Source organism: Podarcis vaucheri, assembly GCF_965113315.1.
Source record: "Podarcis vaucheri genome assembly, chromosome: 2".
Lineage (NCBI taxonomy): Eukaryota > Metazoa > Chordata > Lepidosauria > Squamata > Lacertidae > Podarcis > Podarcis vaucheri.
This window is the reverse complement of record NC_138760.1, coordinates 97,162,489-97,184,883: the sequence shown is the minus strand read 5'-3', so window position 1 is coordinate 97,184,883 and position 22,395 is coordinate 97,162,489. Positions and strand designations below refer to the sequence as shown.

General features: G+C 43.7%; 2 protein-coding genes across 25 annotated transcripts in view; one reads left to right on the top strand and one right to left on the bottom strand.

Annotated features, from left to right (window-relative positions):
• The window catches only part of ITPR1 (inositol 1,4,5-trisphosphate receptor type 1), a 217,209-nt gene extending 210,293 nt beyond the window's left edge, over positions 1-6,916 (top strand). For all 8 annotated transcript variants that reach the window (XM_082209117.1, XM_082209119.1, XM_082209121.1 and 5 more), the window contains 2 exons: positions 513-674; positions 5,085-6,916. In XM_082209117.1, the coding sequence (XP_082065243.1) occupies positions 513-674; positions 5,085-5,171 (249 nt within the window). In that variant the 3' untranslated portion in view covers positions 5,172-6,916. The remainder of the gene's footprint in view (positions 1-512; positions 675-5,084) is intronic.
• Positions 1-22,395, bottom strand: part of LOC309525214 (uncharacterized protein) — a 168,122-nt gene that overhangs the window by 104,470 nt on the left and 41,257 nt on the right. For 15 of the 17 annotated variants that reach the window (XR_014216098.1, XR_014216100.1, XR_014216101.1 and 12 more), the window contains 3 exons: positions 16,935-17,070; positions 7,551-7,608; positions 6,918-7,000 (listed from right to left, as the gene is read on the bottom strand). Coding sequence is in view for 7 of the 17 variants with exons in the window: in XM_082210732.1 (XP_082066858.1) it covers positions 6,918-7,000; positions 7,551-7,608; positions 16,935-17,070 (277 nt within the window). In the remaining 10 variants the exon portion in view is untranslated. Of the gene's footprint in view, positions 1-6,067; positions 6,624-6,917; positions 7,001-7,550; positions 7,609-11,700; positions 11,869-16,934; positions 17,071-22,395 lie in introns of those variants that run through there. The other 2 variants (XR_014216099.1, XM_082210735.1) reach the window with 2 other exon arrangements.

Here is a 22,395-nt window from a genome sequence, read left to right as displayed (position 1 = left end):
TTAAAATGTTTTATTTTCTATTGTTGTAAACTACATAAAGATTTTTGGAGGGTTTTACAATTAAGTAGTGTTTAAGTTTTCATAAGCCATATAAATGAGTATCTTGTTTTTCAAGTGTGGAGGGCTCAAGAAAACATTGTTACTAGATATGTAAATGGAAAAAATTAATGTGGGGAACATGTTACCTGTAATTCAAAAGTAGAGGCTACAACAAACAATCTCTTCTTGAATTGCTACAGTTGAGAATGGAATAACTTCACAGTTATGAGGTGTGAAGGAATTCTAATATTGCATTGTTTTGTGACTTCTGAGCAATAGTCATTAAAATTGTCTGAGATTAATTGGATTTATTTTTTTACACCAGAAGCACATGAAACGCATTTTTAGTGATACAAAATTGTATTTTAGAACAACTTTTTGGAGTGTTACCCATATTCAAGTGAATTTACAGTGGCCAATATGCAATTGTGCCTTTGCCGGGCATTTATGTCATTGTCATTCCTGAATTTCAGGAGAGAAATCTGGATTGGTTCCCTCGGATGCGTGCCATGTCGCTTGTGAGCAGTGATTCTGAAGGAGAACAGAATGAACTTAGAAACTTGCAAGAGAAGCTTGAATCTACCATGAAGCTGGTGTCCAATCTTTCTAATCAGCTGTCTGAGCTTAAAGAGCAGGTAAGAGACTTCCAGATGATGCAGACAGGGTATGAGTTTACACAAAGCCTCTATGTTTTCACAAATTTTGGAAAACCAGAAATGTCCTGGTCACATTTAATAAGTGTCACTGAATGGAAAACCTGAGGGTGGGGAAACCAACTGTTTGTGTTTTTAATGCAGCCTTCAATTTACAAAATAATATTGGACTTGGGAGAAAGTATGACAGACTCTCCCTCTGCCTTGATATGACAGGTAATAGGTAATACAGCAAGAAGCTTCAAAATTATTGGTATTCTTTGCTTGTTCTGCAGGGTTGGTGACATTGGTTGCTACGTTAGAAGGCCAAACACACACATATCCTAGGTTACCATTCACCAGGCTTGTTTAAACTGGCCTAGCAAGAGGGGTTATTATTTTTTTCTGTGACGTGTTTTGTTGCAGTTTTCTTCCACCGGGATTTTTAATTTGTTCTAGCTTAAAATTAGTCAGAGGGAAATTGACACATGCAAATAAGCATTCTTCTGGTTCTTTATTTCTGGCAATGTGGCAACCCTCATTTCTATTTTCGTAGTACATCCCTAATTTACATATAATATGTAAAGATGCTAACATCCTGCTCCTGCGCATGCCCTGTCTATCTGACACTACAAGACTCATTCATTGCCTTTTAAACTTAAAAAAGTTTATGCCTTAATAATCTTTTAAAAACACACACACCATAGGATTAAGGGCTGAGTGGGCTAAAGCCTCAGCGCCTAGGGCTTGCCGATCGAAAGGTCGGCGGTTCGAATCCCCGCGGCGGGGTGCGCTCCCGCTGCTCGGTCCCAGCGCCTGCCCACCTAGCAGTTCGAAAGCACCCCCGGGGGCAAGTAGATAAATAGGTACCGCTTACCAGCGGGAAGGTAAACGGCGTTCCGTGTGCGGCTCTGGCTCGCCAGAGCAGCGTTGTCACGCTGGCCACGTGACCCGGAAGTGTCTTCGGACAGCGCTGGCCCCCGGCCAATAGATGTGAGATGGGCGCACAAACCCCAGAGTCTGTCAAGACTGGCCCGTTCGGGCAGGGGTACCTTTACCTTTACCTTTACAGTGGTACCTCGGGTTACATACGCTTCAGGTTACATACGCTTCAGGTTACAGACTCCGCTAACCCAGAAATAGTACCTCGGGTTAAGAACTTTGCTTCAGGATGAGAACAGAAATTGTGCTCCGGTGGCGCGGCAGCAGCAGGAGGCCCCATTAGCTAAAGTCGTGCTTCAGGTTAAGAACAGTTTCAGGTTAAGAACGGACCTCCAGAACGAATTACGTACTTAACCCGAGGTACCACTGTAAAGGCATGGATCTCAGTGCAAATGCACTGTCCTCAGAATTCCTTTGGATACTGCACATCCTTTTGCCTCCTGCTTGTTCCTTATCAACCACAACATGCATTGCTGCACTTTGGATTTGTAGCCAGTATTTTAAAACATGTGACTGAAGTAATCCAGAATGGAATTTGATAGCAAGCTCAATGGGAGGCCCCTCTTCTCCTTCCCCACCTTTTGCTTCAACCTCACCAGCTAAAGCCCTTAATGTTTAAAGCCTTCCACTTTTAACTTGCCCAGCTTTTAAACTTTGCCCTTGTGAAAATGAGAGAGAATGACATTAGCATTCAGAGGGCCTCTGCCCTGCTGAGGAAGAAGGGGAAACCAGGTTTATTAACACGAGAGGACTCTTTGGAATTTCCCCTAAGTGCAATCATTGAGTGTGCCCAGATCAAGTTGCAGCATGTACCAGTTGTGTGACCATACCAATACATCACTTTCTCATTAGGAATAACCCTTTCTAGAAGGAAGAGCTAACTGAGAGGCTGGTTTGAATCAAATAAGAGCAAGTTTCCCTTTCACAGCTGTCACTTCTAATTGGTTTCTAGAGACTAGAGCTGTCATTAATGGCAAAATTCAACAACTCCATTTGAAACACTATTGAACTGCAACAAGTGGTGTAAACATTCCTGGCAAACTATTTAAAAAAAATACCACTGGCAATTTAATGAATACAAAGTTGTTGGTTTGTTACGAATTTTCAGTACACTTTATGCAGGAGTTAATAGGACATTTACATTTTCTCTCTCTCTCTAGTAAATGCCTTGGTCTGCTTTTTTATACCACAGTCCACAGCATGTCATTACATCACACGCGCACACACACACAAAATTAGTAGTTTGCAAGCAATATACCAGAGAAGGGTCCAGTTGTACATGTGATTGTACCTCTCCCATATGCTCCCACCGCCTTTGCTACATAGCTCCAAATTTTCTCCAATGAAAACAGGGATGCCCTATCCAATTATTATTATTATACACTGTCCATCTGACTGGGTTGCCCATCCACTCTTGGCAGCTTCCAACATATATAAAAATATACTAAAACATTAAACATTTTAAATCTTCCCTATACAGGGCTGCCTTCAGATGTCTCCTTGGCTTGGGGATTTCATAACGCCATACCCTCCAACATTTTTCCAGTGAAAATAGAGACACCTTAAAGAAAAGCGGGACATTCAGGATCAAATCAGAAACCAAGATGGCTTCTGTAAATCCAGAACTGTCCTTGGAAAAGAGGAACAATTGGAGGGTCTGTTGCTGTGGCAACATTGCTTGTTCACACACCACATAACTCAAATTTTTTTGTGGATTCTCCATAATGCTAAGAATGGACCAAATTTGTACTGACCAAGCACTTTCTGCAGTGACTTGTGGCCTCCACTTACCCCAGCCCTGTACATCTCACGAATGCACTCTGTGAACCTCGTATGAATATGCAAACAACCAGGTTTTAAAGGTGCATACACTCTTCAAAAGGAAGGGAAGGAACTTAAGTGATATGTTGCAAATACTAATTGGCAAGCAATATGCTGCAAATAACAAATTATTAGAGGGAACTGGTTTAACAGAAAGTTATCAGGGACTGAAGCACCAAGCTTAAACATTTCTTCCACCATAATAGAAATGGAGCTAATTCATAACAGAATGATATTTCATGAACATTTACATCATGAATATTTGCATGAAGATTATGATTAGGCCCTCATTCCACTAAACTAGCTAATTAAGTGTGCTTTAGTTCTGTTTTTTTTAGCAGTTAATTTAGTAATCTGCCCATTCTCTATGTAGTTTAAGACATAAAAACTCAATAACAATTATATACATTTTAGTACATGCTTCAAGCATATGCAAATTTAAAAATAATGTAAATACTTATTGTAGTTGGGGCTTAAATATTTGTTTAGTATTACAAAGTTCATTTCAAAAAGGGGGAAAATTGACTTTCACAGAATGTAACATTCATATTGTAACAGAAACAATATTTTGAATTGCACTTGCTACTGTGTTTAATTTTATTTTGTTTTAGCCCTTAAACGCCACTTTTTCAGTAGCTGGGCAAAGCACATTGTCTACAGAGGTGTGGCTCTTACAATGCAGTCCTATGCATGTCCACTCAGAAATTAGTCCACTGCAATTTACTCCTAGTTTTGTAACATTGCAGCTACCTTAAAATTTATTGTTTGAACCAGCTTGTTGTAAACACTCAGTGTATCTCCTCAGCCTAAAATGTAATTTTCAAATTGCCATTTATATATTGGGTACATTGCAAATTCATATTCAAATACCTTCCAGTCCAATTTTATGAATCAGTGTACCAGTTCTAGATGCAGGATCAGGTTAACATAGCCTGCCGCTGTGTTAACAAAGGGTGACTTGCCTCCCTTCCATTGGGCTGAACTCTGTTCCCAATCCAGTAGCATTCTGTGTCCCCAAGCTCAAGTTTCTACTCAGGGATATGTGTGGCACACAGCCTAAGAGTGGGTTGCATCAGCAGGCGGGGATAGAATAGAGTCCATTCCTATGTCCTTCTGCAAGATCCTGGAGAACAGCAAATAGCTGTGCCAGCCAAAATGATGGGGCTGTCATTTTGCAGAACTGAACATTCTACCTAGGAAGCTGCTACACACAAAATGTTGCCACATATAAAGCAGGCCCTCCAACGTTGGATTTAATACAGCTACCATGCAAGCATTTATTTGTTTGAACTTCTTATTTGATAGCTTGCCCATGTCACCCAGCTGAGCTCTGTGGGGACTGAGTGGGGATTTTCCTTTGCATTTCCCATGTCCCAACCTCTCCATTCCACCACGTAGCTTGCTTGCTGTCATGAGGAGTCAATGAGCACTTTGTGCTAGACTCCCAAACTTTCTCTCTGGATTTTCCCAGCTGGGTGGGGTAGCTGTTTTTCTCTTAATTGTTTTTGATGCATCAAACAGGATCGTGCTTTCTGTTGCAAATGGCTTTCAGAATAAACCTTGACCACAATATAACAGCAATAGCTCATTCTGTGGTCTGACGTACAGGAAGTGCTTATGTCTAACCAAGTACATGTTTCAATTTTCCAGATGACAGAGCAGAGGAAGCAAAAACAGCGTATTGGTCTCCTAGGACATCCTGCTTCTATCAATGTGAACCCACAGCAACCAGCATAAATCAGATGGGTGGCTTGTCTGCCCACCCTATTCCCCATTTTCATAACAGGAGTTGAGATTCAACCCTTAAAGCTGTTTCTGTATACCTAGTTCATTGTGTGTAAATAACCTTCTTTTTATACTGTATGTATAGGGCTTCATTGAGAAAGTATGGGCACATTATTGGAAGGGGGGGTTACATTTGTGCCAAAAAAATGCCTTTTATAGGAAGAAGTGAAGGGCACACCTAACTTGCACTTGAAAATGATTATTGATTAAAATAGTACGTGACCTGTATTTTGTATTTAAGACCTTCAGATAGCTGGTATTTATGGGTTTTTTATACAGTTGTGCAATATGAATTATGCAATCACACTATATTTGTTCTTTACTCCTGTGTGTCCTAAAGGGAGTGCACACATCTTTGGTGTCATCTTACATCATTTACTAAATGGCATCAGATGACACAGTTAAGCAAGGCTGCTGAGAAACCGTGTTCCTGGCGAGGTTTTGTCCTCCAGGACATTTTTGTAACACATGGCATTCTGAGAGAGTGACACATCATGGCAACGGTGCTTCCTCTTACCACCCCCACCTCCCAACATTCCTCTTTATCTATTTTTGATTTAAATTAAATGAGCATGAGGTTTTATTCAGAATAGACCAATTGGAATGAATAACCATGACTAAGTTAGGTGCATTATTTTTCAAGAGGTCTGCTTTGAGTAAAACTCTGAATACCACCCAAAGTTCTTAAATGTTACTTTGAGGATTCCAGAACCCACCACAGTGCAAAGCTGCACCTTGGAGGACTGATCCCTAAATCTCAAGAGGTGTGGAAGAGGCTAAAGCATTCATTTATGAAAAAATCTGAAGTACTGAAATGAACCTTTTTCATTATGGAAAAATTAAAACTAGGAAGATTTGACACTGCTGCAGATCAGTGTAATCTTCTAGATTTTTTCCCCCTGTGCGTGCATGTGCCATATTGATTTAGTGGATCCTAGAAGGGTTTGCAGGCTACCACCTCAGTTGAGCATCAGCACTTTGTAACTCAGACAGAAGTACATTTCCCTCATGCATTAAACCGATTAAAATGTTAAATGTCCCTTTTGGGACTCCTAGCTGAGCACTGATTTTGTAATACTTGCAAAAGAGCCACTGGTTTGAGATTGTATTTTAGTTTTCATTCCATCTTGGTCACGTTTTTATTGCTCACGACAGCTGAGAAATATGGGAAAAAAACAAACCTGATGCCTAGTTTTGTACATGGTCATTTTACAGAAGCTAATTCTCTGCTATAAAAAAGTGGAGATGAAGAATGCTTATTAAAGTTTGTAAATGCATAAATATAGATATTTAAATAAAATATATAATAATAATGTATAGTACTTCAGTGTGATAGTCTCATTCTTCTTCAGCACTAATGAAACTATTCTCCATTCAGCTTATGCTGTCATGAACACTGCTTACCTGAAGGGGAAGTAAATGCATTTGCCAATAAAGTACTGTGCTTGAAAACCAAAGGCTGGGGTAGATAATGATTGATCACTTTCTGCTACACCAGCCTTATGCACGGTGTCTAATACTAAAGTCCATTTCCAAGCCAGGCAGCATATCTGGTATTACTTTAACGTGCAAAGGCTAATGTTTCTATGTGCAAGTGTTTTTAGTCTTAAGGCAGTTGATGCTTCACCAAACCAAAAATAGCTGTGTTCCTCTTCAAACCCATGTTTAATTAAATTAAAAATTTCATGTTAACCTTACCCACTGGTTTCCTTCCGTATTTGAGTTCCTCAGTGTTTGCTTTATATGTTGCTGGATACAAAGGATAAACTAGGGTCCTGGCACTGTGAAAAGTAACAAAAGATAGCCCGTTATTGGAACACATACTTCTGTTTTTGCATATTTTCTCTCTTATATATACACACACACACACAAACACGCCTTATGCCATACTGAAATTACCAAACAAAACCAAAGCATGCTGATTTATTTATATTAAACAGGTTAAAACTCTTTACACCTCCTGCAAAACTAGTGGCCTTTTGTGTCATTCATTCAACTCTGAACCCTACATTGTGGATTTTAGTTGCAATGCTGGTCACTACTCATAATCATTACATGATGTGAGAATATAAACTCTGAATTTATCACAATTGTTTCTCTTTCCAGTTACATTTGCAATCCTGCCTATAATGAAGGGTTAGAGTTACCATACTGGCTGGGGATGGTATGAGTTGTCATCATCTCAACAACATCAAACATCTGGGGACCCAAGGGTTGGGGAAGGCTGATGTAGAGGAATCTATAAAATTTTCTATGGGTGATTATAGCTAAAACAAAACCTGTTGTTCCAAGCTAGAGATCTTCATGTGTTTGTGTATGCAGATTTTTTACCTGTGTGGGCTGCTCAAATGATTTTCATATAGTGTCTCAAGCACAGGCTGATTGGGATCTGTTAAAACAAATGGGAATAATGAGCTTTTTATGAATGTTCAGAACTCTTGCACAACTGAGCGTTATGCTCTTTCCAATGGACATCTCTTCATGATCATTAGCATAGAATTTCTCTTACACCAAAACTTGTATATATTTTAAAAATCCTCTTAAGTAATATTCATGGAAAAACAAAATTGTTGTTTGGTGAATAGGAAGAATGCTGCAGGATGTTTTGGATCTCACCAATGACTGTGACTAGGCAAAGAGAAATATTTGTAAATGCTTCACAACTGTACAAGAAGAAGAAGAAGAAGAAGAAGAGTTTGGATTTGATATCCCGCCTTTCACTCCCCTTCAGGAGTCTCAAAGCGGCTAACATTCTCCTTCCCCTTCCTCCCCCACAACAAACACTCTGTGAGGTGAGTGGGGCTGAGAGACTTCAAAGAAGTGTGACTGGCCCAAGGTCACCCAGCAGCTGCATGTGGAGGAGCAGGGAATCGAACCTGGTTCCCCAGATTACGAGACTACTGCTCCTAACCACTACACCACACTGGTTCTCAACTGTTGCAACATAATTTTATTCCTGTTTACTCAGAGAAATCCCACTGTGTTTAATAGGTCATCCTCCCGGGTGAGCGTTCTCAGAACAACAGCCTAAATGTGAATCGAGTACTGAAGTTCCCATTATTCCAAAATGGGAAGAATCAGTACATGTAAAATTTTAAGTACCGTAATAAAACATCTACTTCTTTTAAATCCATTATAAGTCAGTTTATAATTAAAAATTAAATCTGTCAAATACTGAATTTGCAAAGAATATATTACTTTATATGTTGCAAAGCTTCAACATTTTTCTTTTAAAGGAAAGCAGCTTGGCATTTATAGGTACAGTTATTAAGTCAGATGTTTCAGTTGAGAACTCAGGTATGGGTAATACTGAGAATCCAGTAGTTTTACTTACAGTAAGTTTAAAAAGGAAATTATTTCCCCTGGATTTATTTCCATTGCATAAACAGCTGAACTGCATGTGGTTAAGAACAGCTAGTTAAGCCAACAAATAAAAATACGGTTCCTTTCATCAATGGACTGAAGACATGACGGCACTTGCAACATCAGACTTTGTTTGAATAAATATGCTTACATGTGAAACAAGTTTATACAGAATATAGGTGGTTATTAATAATTATATATGTATCAGCACGTATAAGAATAATAGAACTATAGAATCATCTAGTTCAACCTCCTGCAATGAAGGAAAATGTAGCTGTCCCATACAGGGACTAAACTTACAACCTTGGCATTATGGCCACCATGCTTGTATACAGTAGCATATATTGCACTTTCTTCTTTTTTCTTTTTCACTTTATTTTATACAATTGAAAAAAACTTTAAAATACTAATAAAAAAGCCAACAAACCCTAATGAATCAACAACCAAAGTTTAAAAACCACCTGGCAATTGCAGTCAAGGCAGATTTGCAGTCAAGGACTTACAACTATCTGAAGTCTCTCACAATATATCCTTCATAAAACAAATTTGGGGATAATTTCTCTATGTTTCATCAGGAGATCATCTTTTTCCCAACCTTTATTCAGGAGACATGAGCCTTATTCTCCCTTTGTTCCAACCTAATCATGCCTTGTGGCAAAGCTATTGTTTGGATTCTTGTGGGCCTAAACAGGGAAAGCACTATATGAAGTCCACTGGTAGAACACATATAGGACCCCACAACTAAATGAAGACTTTTCTTTGCACTCACTACCCATGGTGAGAAAGGAAAAATCCCACCACACTATAGATATTTTCCCCATCCTATGCTTTAGTAAAACTACTTCAGTAAAAAAGCCAAGGCATTAAGAGGAATTCCCAAGTAGAACCATGTTTGTATTTTGCTTGTGGCTTTTGTTTCCCCACCCCCCACCATGCAGCCTTCTCCTTACATTGTATTTTTTTCCCCAAGGCAACTCACAGCTTAGATTACAACTCTTCATCGTGGCCTTTTCATAGATGTTCTAGGGAAAAAATAGTTAAACCTTGTTCTCTCAAAGGGTGTCTTAGCCACCATAAGAACTTTCTGACAGTAAGAGCTGTTCGACAGTGGAATGGACTCCCTCAGGAAGCTGTGGACTCTTCCTTGGAGGTTTTTAAGCAGAGGTTCCTGTATTGCAGGGGGTTGTACTAGATGACTATCAGGATCCTTTACAATTCTATGATTGCAAATCATAAGGAATAACCATGTGACCCCCAGTGCAGAGTAAATCCCTGAGGAAGAGTCGCTTCTACCCACCTACCACTGGTAGTAACTGTGTTCTGATCTCTTTTCCCCTCCTCTCCAACTAATTTCTCTCTTGCCTCTCTAGTACTTCAGTCAACCATGCATCCCCAGGGAATGTATGGCTGCATGCATTCCGCATACACTTTTGGCTTCTTCCTCTAACCCAGCCTTCCTGACACTGGAGTCCTCCAGATGATGTTGGATTACATTGCCCATCACTCCTGACCATTGACTATGCTAGATGGGCCTGACAGGAGTTGGAGTCTAAAACATCTGGAAGGCACCAGGTTGGGAAAAACTGCTCCAACCTGATTCCTTACCCATCTGTTGGCTTACTTTCCATTGTCGTCCTGCATCCTTATTTGACAATGGTTGCCTCGCACCTTCCCTGCCTTCCTGTCACTCATATGCTGCTGCTTCTCATCAGGTTTTTCATCTCTTACTCTCTCTAGAGGCTTAACCAAAATATTGCCAGCTCCACTGAATGCTCACCATTTTTGTGCTGTGGCACACCATGGCTCACAATTAAAGGGCCAAGTGTGTGTTTCTTGGATGTGTGTGTAGTCATATACATGTGGAGACAAGGACAGGGGGTAACAGAAGGTGCTTATTCTTTGTAGATAGTCTTATATTACACTTCATTTTCTTTCTAAAACAAGATCTGAAACCTAATTATTGGAGGAAACTTTATTTAAAAACCAAAAAAGTTACATCTATTAATCTGATTCATTGGCTAAAGAGGTTATTCAGCTATTACCTGTTGGCTTAATCTAGACTCTAATGATGCTTTGTATTGACCGGTACAGCTTTGATTATTAAGTGTAACATAAATCCTGTTAGATGACAAATATAAACATTTTAAATAAAGAAATCAAAACTAGCAGTAGTTGTAATACTAAAACTCAGAAGCCATAATACAGGGCATCTCTGTGTGTGCAGCTGCTGTACAGAAGTTTTGTCTGTTAATAAGCTCCCCACCCCGCACACACACCCTTTGCTGTCTTTCTGTATTTTAAGTGCTTGACACGTGCACATGATGATGTATGCCTAAATGATAGATGGGCCCTGTAGACCATCTATTCCAACCCCCATGTCCGATGCCTGAAATCCAGCACTAGGGCATCCCTTCAGACCTCAGAAGAAGGCGAATCCACCACTCTGCTAGGTAAGTGGTTCCATTGCTGAACTGCTCTTAACATCAAGCAGTTTCTCTTAGTCTCTTTATTGTTTCTAAACTTTTTGTTTAATTGTTTTTCTAATTCTTTTATTTTTTTACAAACAATATTGAGAAGGGGAGAAAACTGAATGAACAAATTCAGTTTGCGTAGTCATGCTAATTTTCAGATGAGGCGACGAGCTGCAGAAGAAGAGGCAAACTATTATATCATTGTGTCTCATGTTTATTACAATGTCTCACTTTTCCAGCTGATTGGCACAGAATATGACACAAAGATGTGAGTTGAAAGTCTGTATTCTCACAGCAGGGATTTTAAAAAGGCTGAGTGTGATGGCTCCCTAATTGCAAAAGGGAGCCTTGAATGATACTTTTGTCAGAAAAGTTATAATGTAGTTCCCAGCAACAGTTCAAGTTGTATATAACATGATCAAATTCAAGTGTCATAATTGGATTTTCAAACTGTCCTTTGGGTTTCTGAATAGAGGAACCATATATAGAGTACTTAACCTTTTGAAGATATTGCTTTGGATCGTCTCACAGATGCCAACATCACATTTGGAATTCAGTGGCTAAAAACAGTATGTGATCTCTCCTCTGCAGATTGAATGAAGTTAAAATAAATGCATTCTAATGCAACGAATGGCCGCTTACCGTACCTCATTGGTGAGCGGTGGTTGCGGCCCGGTGCAACGCCTCCATTGCTGCTTGGATGCACAGCATGTCCCCCTCAGCCACCATGGAGGCTCATGGGTTCCCGCCAAACCCGCTGATTCAAATGAACCAATCCGTGGCTACCTTAGTGGGGCGTGGATTGACGAATGGACCTGAGGTAGAATTGCTTCACTCAGGTCCGCTTGGCAACTGTAATTCCCAGCCAATCCTACCCTCCTCATCCAGTCAGGCAAGAGCGTCACCCACCCTTCTCCCTCCCTTCGTTTTGGTTGTTTGCTGTTTTAATCAATTCCTTTTCAGCTTTGAGGGCTTTGCTGTGGTTTTTTGACAGTCATCATATTTAGGGCTGGGAAGGATTCTTCCCTGTTCTGCAGGTTTCACCTTCCCTATAGCAGTAGTCACAACTTTGGCAGTTTAGGCCTTGGGTAGAATCCTATAGTCTTTCATACATTCATCCCTGTGACAGTGATAACAGGGTACCACATTAGAGGGGTCTGGAGGGAAGTCTCTGTCCAAAGAGTCAGTTGTGCAGGGCTAGTGGGCTTCCCGCAGCATTTGGGGGCCATCTGCGTAAACCTAAGTTTTGCTATGGATCCACCCCTGAACAGACCCTGTCATGCCTCAGATACATGCCCAATGCCTATGCCAAGGCTTCCTACAAATTCTAAAAACAATAAGACCTTTCCTACAGACATAGTTAATAGTTCACAAAAGAATGGGTCACATCTCACAAAAAGCTTCTTAATAAAAAATATGGGTGTCTAAACATCCTGACTCTTGGTGCCTAATTCTAGTTGGCAATTTATTCCAGATGGCTGAAAGAATTTAGTGCAACCTGAAGCGTATGTAACCAGAGGTACCACTGTACTCTCTTCATTTCCCCTTATCAGGAACGCAGTTGCCGGGCAGAGATATATGTGGCGAGGCGATCGCTTAGGTGACCACAGCAGTACTACTAGAATTACTGGGGCCAAGTGCACAGTATATGGATTGGGCCCTCTGCTGCACTCACAAAAGAACAAGCTTACATTGCAATTGCATTTATGGCCCCCTTTGCAGGTGGGAGTTAAAGCTCCAAAAGTAAATCAGGGGCCTCACAGAAGTAATAAGGTGTCTGAAAGACAGAATGCCTCTTGGCAGCCGTTGTCCCAATTTGTTAAGTTATTAAGCTGTTCTATGTACAGTGGTACCTCGGGTTACATACGCTTCAGGTTACAGACTCCGCTAACCCAGAAATATTACCTCGGGTTAAGAACTTTGCTTCAGGATGAGAACAGAAATCATGCTCCGGCGGCGCAGCATCAGGGGGAGGCCCCATTAGCTAAAGTGGTGCTTCCGGTTAAGAACAGTTTCAGGTTAAGAACGGACCTACAGAACGAATTAAGTACTTAACCCGAGATACCACTGTATATCCTGCTTTTCCACCAAGAAGCTTGAGAGAGCATAAATAATTCTTTCCCCCTGCCTGCTTTAAGTTGAGCTAAGAGAGAATGACCTCCTCAGTGAGCTTCCTGGCTAAGATGGGAACGTAAATGTGGGTCTCCCCAGTTCTAGTCCAGCCCTAACCACTACATAACACTGCCTCTCAAGTATATCATTTTTCATCTTCCATATTATACTTGCAGCTGAATCTGTGATCTGCCTTCATAGGAAGTTGAAAAGCAATGTTTTTGAGCTGATATAAAATATCCATCCATTGTTGGTCTGCAACAGCTCTTGGACATATGCAAATAATAAATTGGCCATCATCTTCAAGTAACCAACAAGCAAGGATGATTTTGTGGTGAGGGTGGCTTTTTAATAAAGTACACTATAATGTAGGGACCTGATCCCCTCTACTGAGGCAGCAGGGTTCTCTAGGTATGTTGCCCCTAACAGAAGACTGTGTGCCAAAGCAGAAAATATGAGCAACAAAGGTAAAATGTGCTTAGGAAAATATGTAGTTACATACGCAGATGCTTCGCACCTATTGTACTCACTACAGGAAAAAGAATTGCTGACACATCTGATCTGGGGGGAATTCCTTTCCACTCCCATTCCTTTACACCTAAAGCATGGGGGTGGGGGAACCTCATACAATAAAAGGGTTCTTAAAATTAGTGGCATCAATTCATTACTTTCAATACTGAAAATTCTTGTCTCACTGGATAAAAGGGGATTAAAGTGATACTGGGTTCCTGTGTCTAATATAGTTGCATAAACCGCCATATCTTGCCATGCACAACTTCTATAACTCTTCAACAACCGAGTGCAATATTAACTGAACCAAACTTCTTCATTTCTATTTAAGCTACTAATGTTGCAGTCCTATCCTCTTACTTCAGAGTAAGTCCCACTGAACCCAGAGTGACTTACGTCTGAGTACATAGGATTTGTTGAAAGATGGAAAGAATACTCCAGTATATGTTACTTCTAAAAGTTCTCATCCACCATCTTTCACCATTGGTTTGCGTATGTGAATAAGCACATTCATGTTCTCCTTTTGTGAAATACCTCACTAGTATACTATCAATTCACTTTATCAACACACAACAGTGACCACCTAGAAACAGTCCTTTCCCTTTCCCAGAGTATGGCTACTTGCACTATAAAAGATAAAGGCTTCCTCAAAACCAATATATCATGCCTTTTGTGCTTTGGATGTTTGCAAGTAGAAGGCTTTCAATATTTTGGTATGCTGTGTCCAAATGCTACAAGTTCCACCGTGATTCCTGTTCCTCTATAACAACCTTCCCCAAACTGGTGCTTTCCAGATGTTTTGGACTGCAACTCCAAAATTGGCTGGGACAGATGGAAGCTGTAGTCTAAAATATCTGGAAAACATCAGGTTGGGAAACACTGTGCAATAGCATCAGCATGGGTGCCAGAGCTTGTAAGAGTGGATGCTGATCAAAAAGCCCACCTTAGCTGTTTCTTCCACTATAGCCCTTGCAGTATTATTTGTTCTCCTACACCTGGAGTGGTATTGCCATGTTTTACCACACTCAATTTCTTTTGGGGTTGATTTCTTTTTGTTTTGAATGAGCGTCAAAGATAAGCAAAAAAAAAAAAATGTCTCCGTCCCCCTCCACTAACCTCAGCTGATTTGTTTTTGAGCAACCATCTAAGATGCTGGAAAACCCCTGTAAAATACTTTTGCTTTAATCAGAAAGTACCAAAAACTCCACCAGTTTTGCATTGCAAAGCAGTGGGTAAAGATTTGAGTCAGGCATCATGTCTGTGGCTTTTGTGGGTGGGTGTCTCTCAAAATGACTGTTATCCTCTATCAAAAGGGAAATCTGCATGTCATGTCTGAATAAGACTAGTTAAATCTATGGTAACAAATACCTTCCCATCAATTCACACAAATGATTGACCACATGCCCCTGTTGCCTTCTAGGCTACTAGCCCTGGACACTAAGCACAAAGTGCACAGCAAGTGAAATAAAAGAGCAGAAAAAAGTAAATGTCAACACAGTTTTAGAAATGTAATCTAATGCTACCTATGTGCTTTTCAGTGGACAGGAGGTGTACTCAAATTTGTTTGTGATAAATGCTTGTTATCTGTTCTAAACTTTATTATTTTCTCATGTGTACAAAATACACATGTACACAGAATATACAATAGTGACCCTAATCTGTAATAGTTTTGAGTCTCTGACACAGTTATCATACTAAAACCTCAAAGCATCAGCCAGCCAACCTGGAAAGTTTTGAAATTGTTATGCAACCTATGCCAACCTTGTGCCCTTCAGACATTTTTGAATACAGCTCCCACCGGTCCCAGTCAGCATAGCCACTGGGAGTCTGGGACAATGAGCTATAGGTCAAAACATCTGAAGGACTCTAGCTTGATTACTGTAATTCAGCTACTAGACTGATTGATGCAAACAGATTTTTCCCATTTATAGTATAAGCTGCTTTTGCTTTATTCCTCTTGTCATGTTTCAATAAAGCCTAATATTCAAACTCTTCTACACGAGGAGCAAAAAGGAATATGAACTTCCTTATGCACATGCGTTACCTAGTCAATTTGCTCCTGTGAATGTTAAAAGTAGTGCTTGGGCTTCTTTTCCCATAATGCCTTTGTTCAACACAGATAATTGTGTTATGAGTTTCGTGGGGGTTAGGCTGAATGCCCGAGCCCCCTTCTAATTCTTGGAGTAGCCAAGCTAGCTTCCTGGTGAGGTCATGGGTCATTAAGGGAACAAAGAAAGGGGCTCTGTGCAAGATCAGAAATAGGTGGGGTCCCCTCTCTCAACTCGCTGGTGATTAGAAGAACAAAGGCAGAGTTGAGAGCAGAGAGTTGTGTGATGTGAACTAGAAGCAAAGCATCAAGCTGGGAAGCCAGAGAGCCAAGCAATTTTTGATTTCTGTTTGAATCTAAGGGTGTAGCTATGGGGAAAGCAAGGACCTCTTGGGGTGCTGATGCTGTGAAACCCTCCATCATAGGCTCAGATTGCATATGTGTGTAAATAAACCATATATCCTAAGAAAACCACAATCTTCACTGTGCCTCATTCCAAAAGGAAACACGGACCCAGGGTAAGCACCTGGAATACTGCACTGCTTTTATATTGGGGTGGCGTGCAACAATATAGCTACTTGTAGAGACTACAACTTGGGTGTCAAGTCCAAGGATCATATCACACTATTCCCAAATGAATTCGTCTACCATCTGAGGTCATCTAGCGAGGCCTTTTGCACATCGTTTTGCCTCCTGAGATACAGTGGAAGGGTGGTCCTTACGAGTGAACCTTATCCGCTGTGGAGTCCACTACATGGAACCCTTCACCCAGGGATGTTAGACCAGCTCCTTTTTTATTGATATCCCATCATTGCTTGAATACTTTTCCAGTGATCTTTTTATCTGACTGATGCGCGCGCACGCACACACACACACACACACACACACATAAATTCCTGGCTCTTTTTAAATGTTTGTTTCTCTCTATAGTTTAGTGATCTGCTTTTTTATTTGATGCTAATTACTGTTGTTTTGCCCTGATTAAAATCACTCTTCCACCCTCCACTGAAGGGAAACTTTCGGGTATCTGTATATCCCAGGGTCTCAAAATGTTGGCTCAGCATACTAGTCAGCTACCTACCACTGCCCCCTCAAGTCCTCAGGCATGTACAGAGAGCTTGAGAGGCAGGTTATCTCTCATTAATGTGAGATAAGGAAAAGGTAAGAAACGTTCTCTGTTGTTACTCATAAAAGTCTCCTGCTGTTTCTTACCTGTTAAAAAATGCAGTGGAAATGAATCCTCTGGAGCAGGGATCTGTATGGTCTTGAGTGTTCTGTTCACCAAAGCTGGAAGCAGATGTTTTTGTGAGCTGGTGAATTGATTTGTGGATGTCTTTGTATTGCCAATCTAGACAGAAAACCAGAGGTGCAGACAAAATAATTAAAACCTGGTCCACACCCACAGTCTATAGCTGAAGATTGTACTTAAGAATATTTCAAAGGTTCTGCCAGCCCAATTCCACTGCCCACTTGTTTTTAGAAAATTAGTAATTCACTAGTCCTACTTGCAATGATTATTTTGAGAATATGTTTGTTCTGAAAAGATAGTGGGAGGAATTCAACATCACTCTTCTGATTGCTCCATCAGCATGCACATACATACATACATACATACATACATTGGTTTGTTTGTGGTTTTTAAGCAGAGGTTGAATGGCCATCTGTCATGGGTGCTGTAGTTGAGATTCCTGTATTGTACGGCATTAAACAAGATGGCCACTGGGATCCCTTCCAACTCTACAATTCTATGAGATCAGCTTGCCTGATGGAATTATCCCCCTGCCCCGGCACAATGTTCTGAGGGTTCTCCTACCCAACCTCCCCCCATATCATTTTGGGGGGGTACAGGGTAAAGAGAGGGGGAAACCCCACTGCCCTAGTGGAAGTCCTTGTGCAGGGTCTGGCTGGATGCAGAGGGAGAAGACTGGGAGGAGGTGTTGGAAGTTGAAGAGGCAACAGGGTTTAGTGTGCAGAAGAGGCTGTGGCAGATGATAAGTCATGGCAGACTCAGAGGCAGGAGAGGAGGGGGGCCAGGAGACAGAGATGAAGCAGGTTGCAGAAGAATCCAGGGAGTCACCCCATCCTGCTGTGACCACCTCCCCTCCTCAATGGTCTCCCAGAACACGCAGAGAATTGAAGAGGCCAAAGCAATGAGAGACAAGGCGACAGAGCCTTCTGCTGCTGGGGAAGGAACTGGGGAAGGTGGGGACCTTCAGTCCTTGCAACTGACTCATTGTGGCAAGACCTTCTGGGAAGAGCTGCTCTGATCACTAGGCATGCACTGTTTTGGTTTCTTTGACTAAAGAGTTAACTTCACTGACACCAGTATCTTTTCAGTATCTACTCCTGACTCCAGCTCCTGACACCTCTGTTGACGGGGACTCATCAGGTGAATTCCCACCCAGTAGCTCCATACATCACTTCTTTTATTCACAGATTGTATGCATGAGGCATTTCTTGTTTGCAACTTCATATATTATAATTTAAGCAGCTAAATGTCAGTTCACAGATTTTAAAATACTTAATATGCCCAGCAAAGTAGACATAAATCTAATTAGATGTACAACAGGACTTTCATTTTCTCTTACATTCCTATGAGTTAGATTGTTTAAGCTTGTCCATTCTATGTTTTGCACAAATAATGTATAGTGCAATCCAGAAATGCATTTGGCATGCATTTTATTTCCCACTTATGACATGATTCGAACCATATCTACGATGTGGTAAGCCCAAATGCAGTCAATGAAGCTAGTTCCAATTAAGCGTTGCTTAGGAGTGCATCCAAAAAAAATTTTGAGCTGGTCTTCAAGGAATTTAAAATTCCCTAAGTGACCCCTTCATGGATCACTGCCTTGCCGTGGCGAAGGGGCTTGAAGAACTCAGAGAAGCTATGAACTACGCCGAGCAGGGCACCCAAGATGAACAGGTCATAGTGGAGAGTTTTGACCAAACGTGATCCACCTGGAGTAGGAATCGGCAAGCCACTCCAGTATCCCTGCCAAGAAAACTCCATGGACAAAGACAACAGGCATATAAAAGTTATGACACTGGAAGATGAGCCCCTCAGGTCGGAAGGTGTCCAACATGCTACTGGGGAAGAGCGGAGGACAAGTACAAGTAGATCCAGAGCTGATGAAGCGGCTGGGCCAAAGCCGAAAGGACGCTCAGTTGTGGATATGCATGGAAGCGAATGGAAAGTCCAATGCTGTAAAGAAAAATATTGCATAGGAACCTGGAATGTAAGAACCATGAACCTGGGCAAGTTGGATGTGGTCAAAAATGAGATGGCAAGAATAAATATTGACATCCTGGGCATCAGTGAGCTAAAATGGACGGGAATGGGCGAATTCAGTTCGGATGACTACCATATCTACTACTGTGGGCAAGAAACCCGTAAGAGAAATGGAGTGGCCCTCATAGTCAACAAAAGAGTGGCGAAAGCTGTACTGGGATGCAGTCTCAAAAATGATAGAATGATGTCAGAGCTGCCACCCAGTCCCAGCTCACATAGGACCAAGTCCGCCAGCGTTCACTTTATAAGAGTCTTTATTAAGTTACAGGTTTCATTTCCGAACTGCAACGTGCAGCTCTACACCTTCTGCCCTAGGTCGGCGAAGACCCGTCTGAGTCCCCGCCTCTTGCACACCAGCTTAATACCCTAGCCTTGCTCCACCTCCTTCGCCTCTCCCTACGTCTCTGGGTCCTTCTGCCCCCCTGGGCCTCCTCCCTTCTACTCTCCTCTGACGCTGACCCCCCTGATCCTTCTGCCTCCTTGCGGCGGGCTTTAGGACCTGGCTCACTCTCCGGGCTGCTTACTGCTCCAGCTTCCGCTGCATTTGAACTTGGCGCGCGCGCCCAACTCTCTACTTTCCTCTTAACCGTTGCCTCGCTCTCTGAGGAGGGCGTGACCACCCCTGACTCGTGCCCTCCCTCCTGCTGACAGCCTCCGGAACCCGATGCCTGGCTACCTTCCTCCCTGCTGCTCTCAGTCTTGAGCGTGGGTCCCGACTTCCAGCTGCTGCCGCTCTCAGTTATGAGCGTGGGTCCCGACTTCCAGCTGCTGCTCTCTGAATCTCCTCTGTTCCCTTCCTCCTGGGGTGTCCCCCCGGATCCCCCCTTGCTCTGCTCACTGGGGCTCCCTTTTGGGAGTCCTCTGACTCACTGCTTAGGCTTGGAGATCTCGGGTCGTCATCATCACTCATTTTCCCTTCGGATTCCTCCCCCTCGCTCTCTGCTTCCTCCCTTCTCTGCGTCTCTGCTCCTGAACCCCTGACATCCATCCCCCCCTCGAAGCCCCCCTTTCCCCCCTCCCCGCTTTCAGGTGTGGGTGCTGGGTGCTCCATCATCACGGGAGGGAATGCCGGATACAGTTCGCTCCCCGTGGTTGGCCGCCAACTGAAGACCTCCGAGTCTTCCTCCTCGCGGTCGCCGACGTTGACCTGTTCCGCTTCCATCTCTGTACCGCCGTGCTCGAACCCAAGGTCCTCCCCGAACACGTCCATGTCAGTCTCTGCGTCGGTCGCTCGACCTGGCATCTCCAGCCACTTCCGGCGCCATTGCTCCTCCGGTCGATTGTCCCACCAATACGAGGTGTCTGACGCCGAACCCGCCGGCGATCCTTCTGGGGAACGGGTGCTCAGTGCGGGTTCCCCGTCCGAGTCGAATCCATGGAACGTGCTGGAAGAAAGTGTGGGCGTGAACAGCCAGTCGTCGAAGAAGCTCGCTGGCATGGGTTTGTGTGGGAAAAGGGCATGAAACTCGTCCTTGAGCAGGGGTTCCTCCAAAGCGTAGTCTGGCACCCAGCTATTGGCGCTGGCCCGGGTGCCCTCTCTGGCTAGGAGGTATTCGACTCCCTCTTCCCCCCATCTGGAGTCCAAAATCTCCGTGACCTCGTTGATGGGGTCTTGCTGCGTCACCCCTCGCGTCTCCGTCCGCTCCCGGAACGGACTCGGTGCCGTCCCTGGCTCCTGGAATCTGTGAGGTGCCTTGTAGGGAGTGAGCACCGACCTGTGGAACACCGGATGCATTCTGGAACCCTCCGGCAGCGCCAGTCGGAAGGCTACCGGGTTGATCTGTGCTTCGACTTGGTACGGACCAATTTGCTTGTGCCCCAACTTCTTCTTGGCTAGTGACCTGGTCGGCACTGCGTGGGCTGCCAACCAGACCCAGTCTCCCACTTGGATCTCTTCGCCAACCCGCCTGTGCTTGTCAGCTTGCACCTTGTAGGCGTGCTTAGCTAGCTCCAGCTGCCGTCTGAGTTGATCGTGTACCGCCTGCAACTCTGACGCGAACGCGTCCGCCGTCTGTGGTTCTCCGTCCCCCACTCTCTCCCGTCCCGGGAAGGTTCTGGGATTCCTCCCATTGTTGGCGAAGAACGGCGTCACCCCTGTGGACACGTGCTTCGTGTTGTTGTAAGCGAACTCGGCGAGCGGCAGGTAATCCACCCAGGTCGCAGGTTGTTGATTGGCATAGCATCTCAGGTACTGCTGCATGATGGCATTGACCCTCTCTGCTTGCCCGTTGGTCTGCGGGTGTCTTGCTGATGCCAGATCGACCTTGACATTTAGAAAACTCATCAGCTTCTGCCAGAAATTCGAGACGAACTGGCGCCCGCGGTCGGACAGGATAGACCGCGGCAGACCATGCACTTTGAACACGTGATCTATGAACAGTTTGGCGGTTTGTTCCGCCGTGGCCACCTTCGCACACGGAATGAAATGTGCCATCTTGGTGAACAAGTCCACCACCACTAGTACAGCTGTCTTGCCTCTCGAGCTGGGTAGATCCGTAACAAAGTCCAGGGCCACTCTCTCCCACGGTTCAAACGGCGTTTGCAGCGGTTCCAGCAGTCCCGCCGGTGGTTTGTGCACCGGTTTGGCCCTCTGGCAGGTGTCGCACCTCGCAACGTAGTCCGCGACTTCCCCTCTCAGTCTGGGCCACCAAAAGTCCCTTGCGACTAATTCCACCGTTTTTTCCGTGCCAAAGTGCCCGGCCGTGGGTGCGTCGTGCAGCTGCTGCAGTACCCTGGCGCGAAGTTCGTCTCCCGGCACGTAGATGGCCCCTTTACGTAAGAGCAAGCCGTCTCGTATCTGGAACTCGTCGCCCTTCGCCGTGCCCTTGTGCACCTCTGCCATCTTCGCCTGCGCGAAGGAGTCGTCCTGCAACGCCCGCCGCACCGCATCCAGGTCTACTGTGGCTGAAGCGCACGCCCACGCTGTTGGCGCGAAGATGTGCATGGCTGCCGCTGGCGTCGCCTCTTCGAGGTATTGCGGTTTGCGGGACAGTGCATCCGCCATGACGTTGGTGTCGCCTGGGACGTACTCTATTCGGAAATTGAAGTCAGCAAAGAACTCCGCCCAACGTATCTGCCTCTGGTTCAGGAACTGAGCCGTGCGCCAGTGCTCAAGATTCTTGTGATCCGTGCAGACCTGCACCGTGTGCTTGGCGCCGATCAGGAAGTGCCTCCACGCCTTGAACGCTGCATGAATGGCCAGCAACTCCCTGTCCCAGATGGTGTAGTTCTGCTCCGACTTGCTGAGCTTTCTGGAGTAGAACGCTCCCGGCCTCCAGACCCCCTGTGGGTCCCTTTGCAGCAGGACAGCTCCCACTGCTCTATCGGACGCGTCTGTCTCTACCCGCATCGGTCTGCTGGGGTCGATATGCAGCAGTTGCT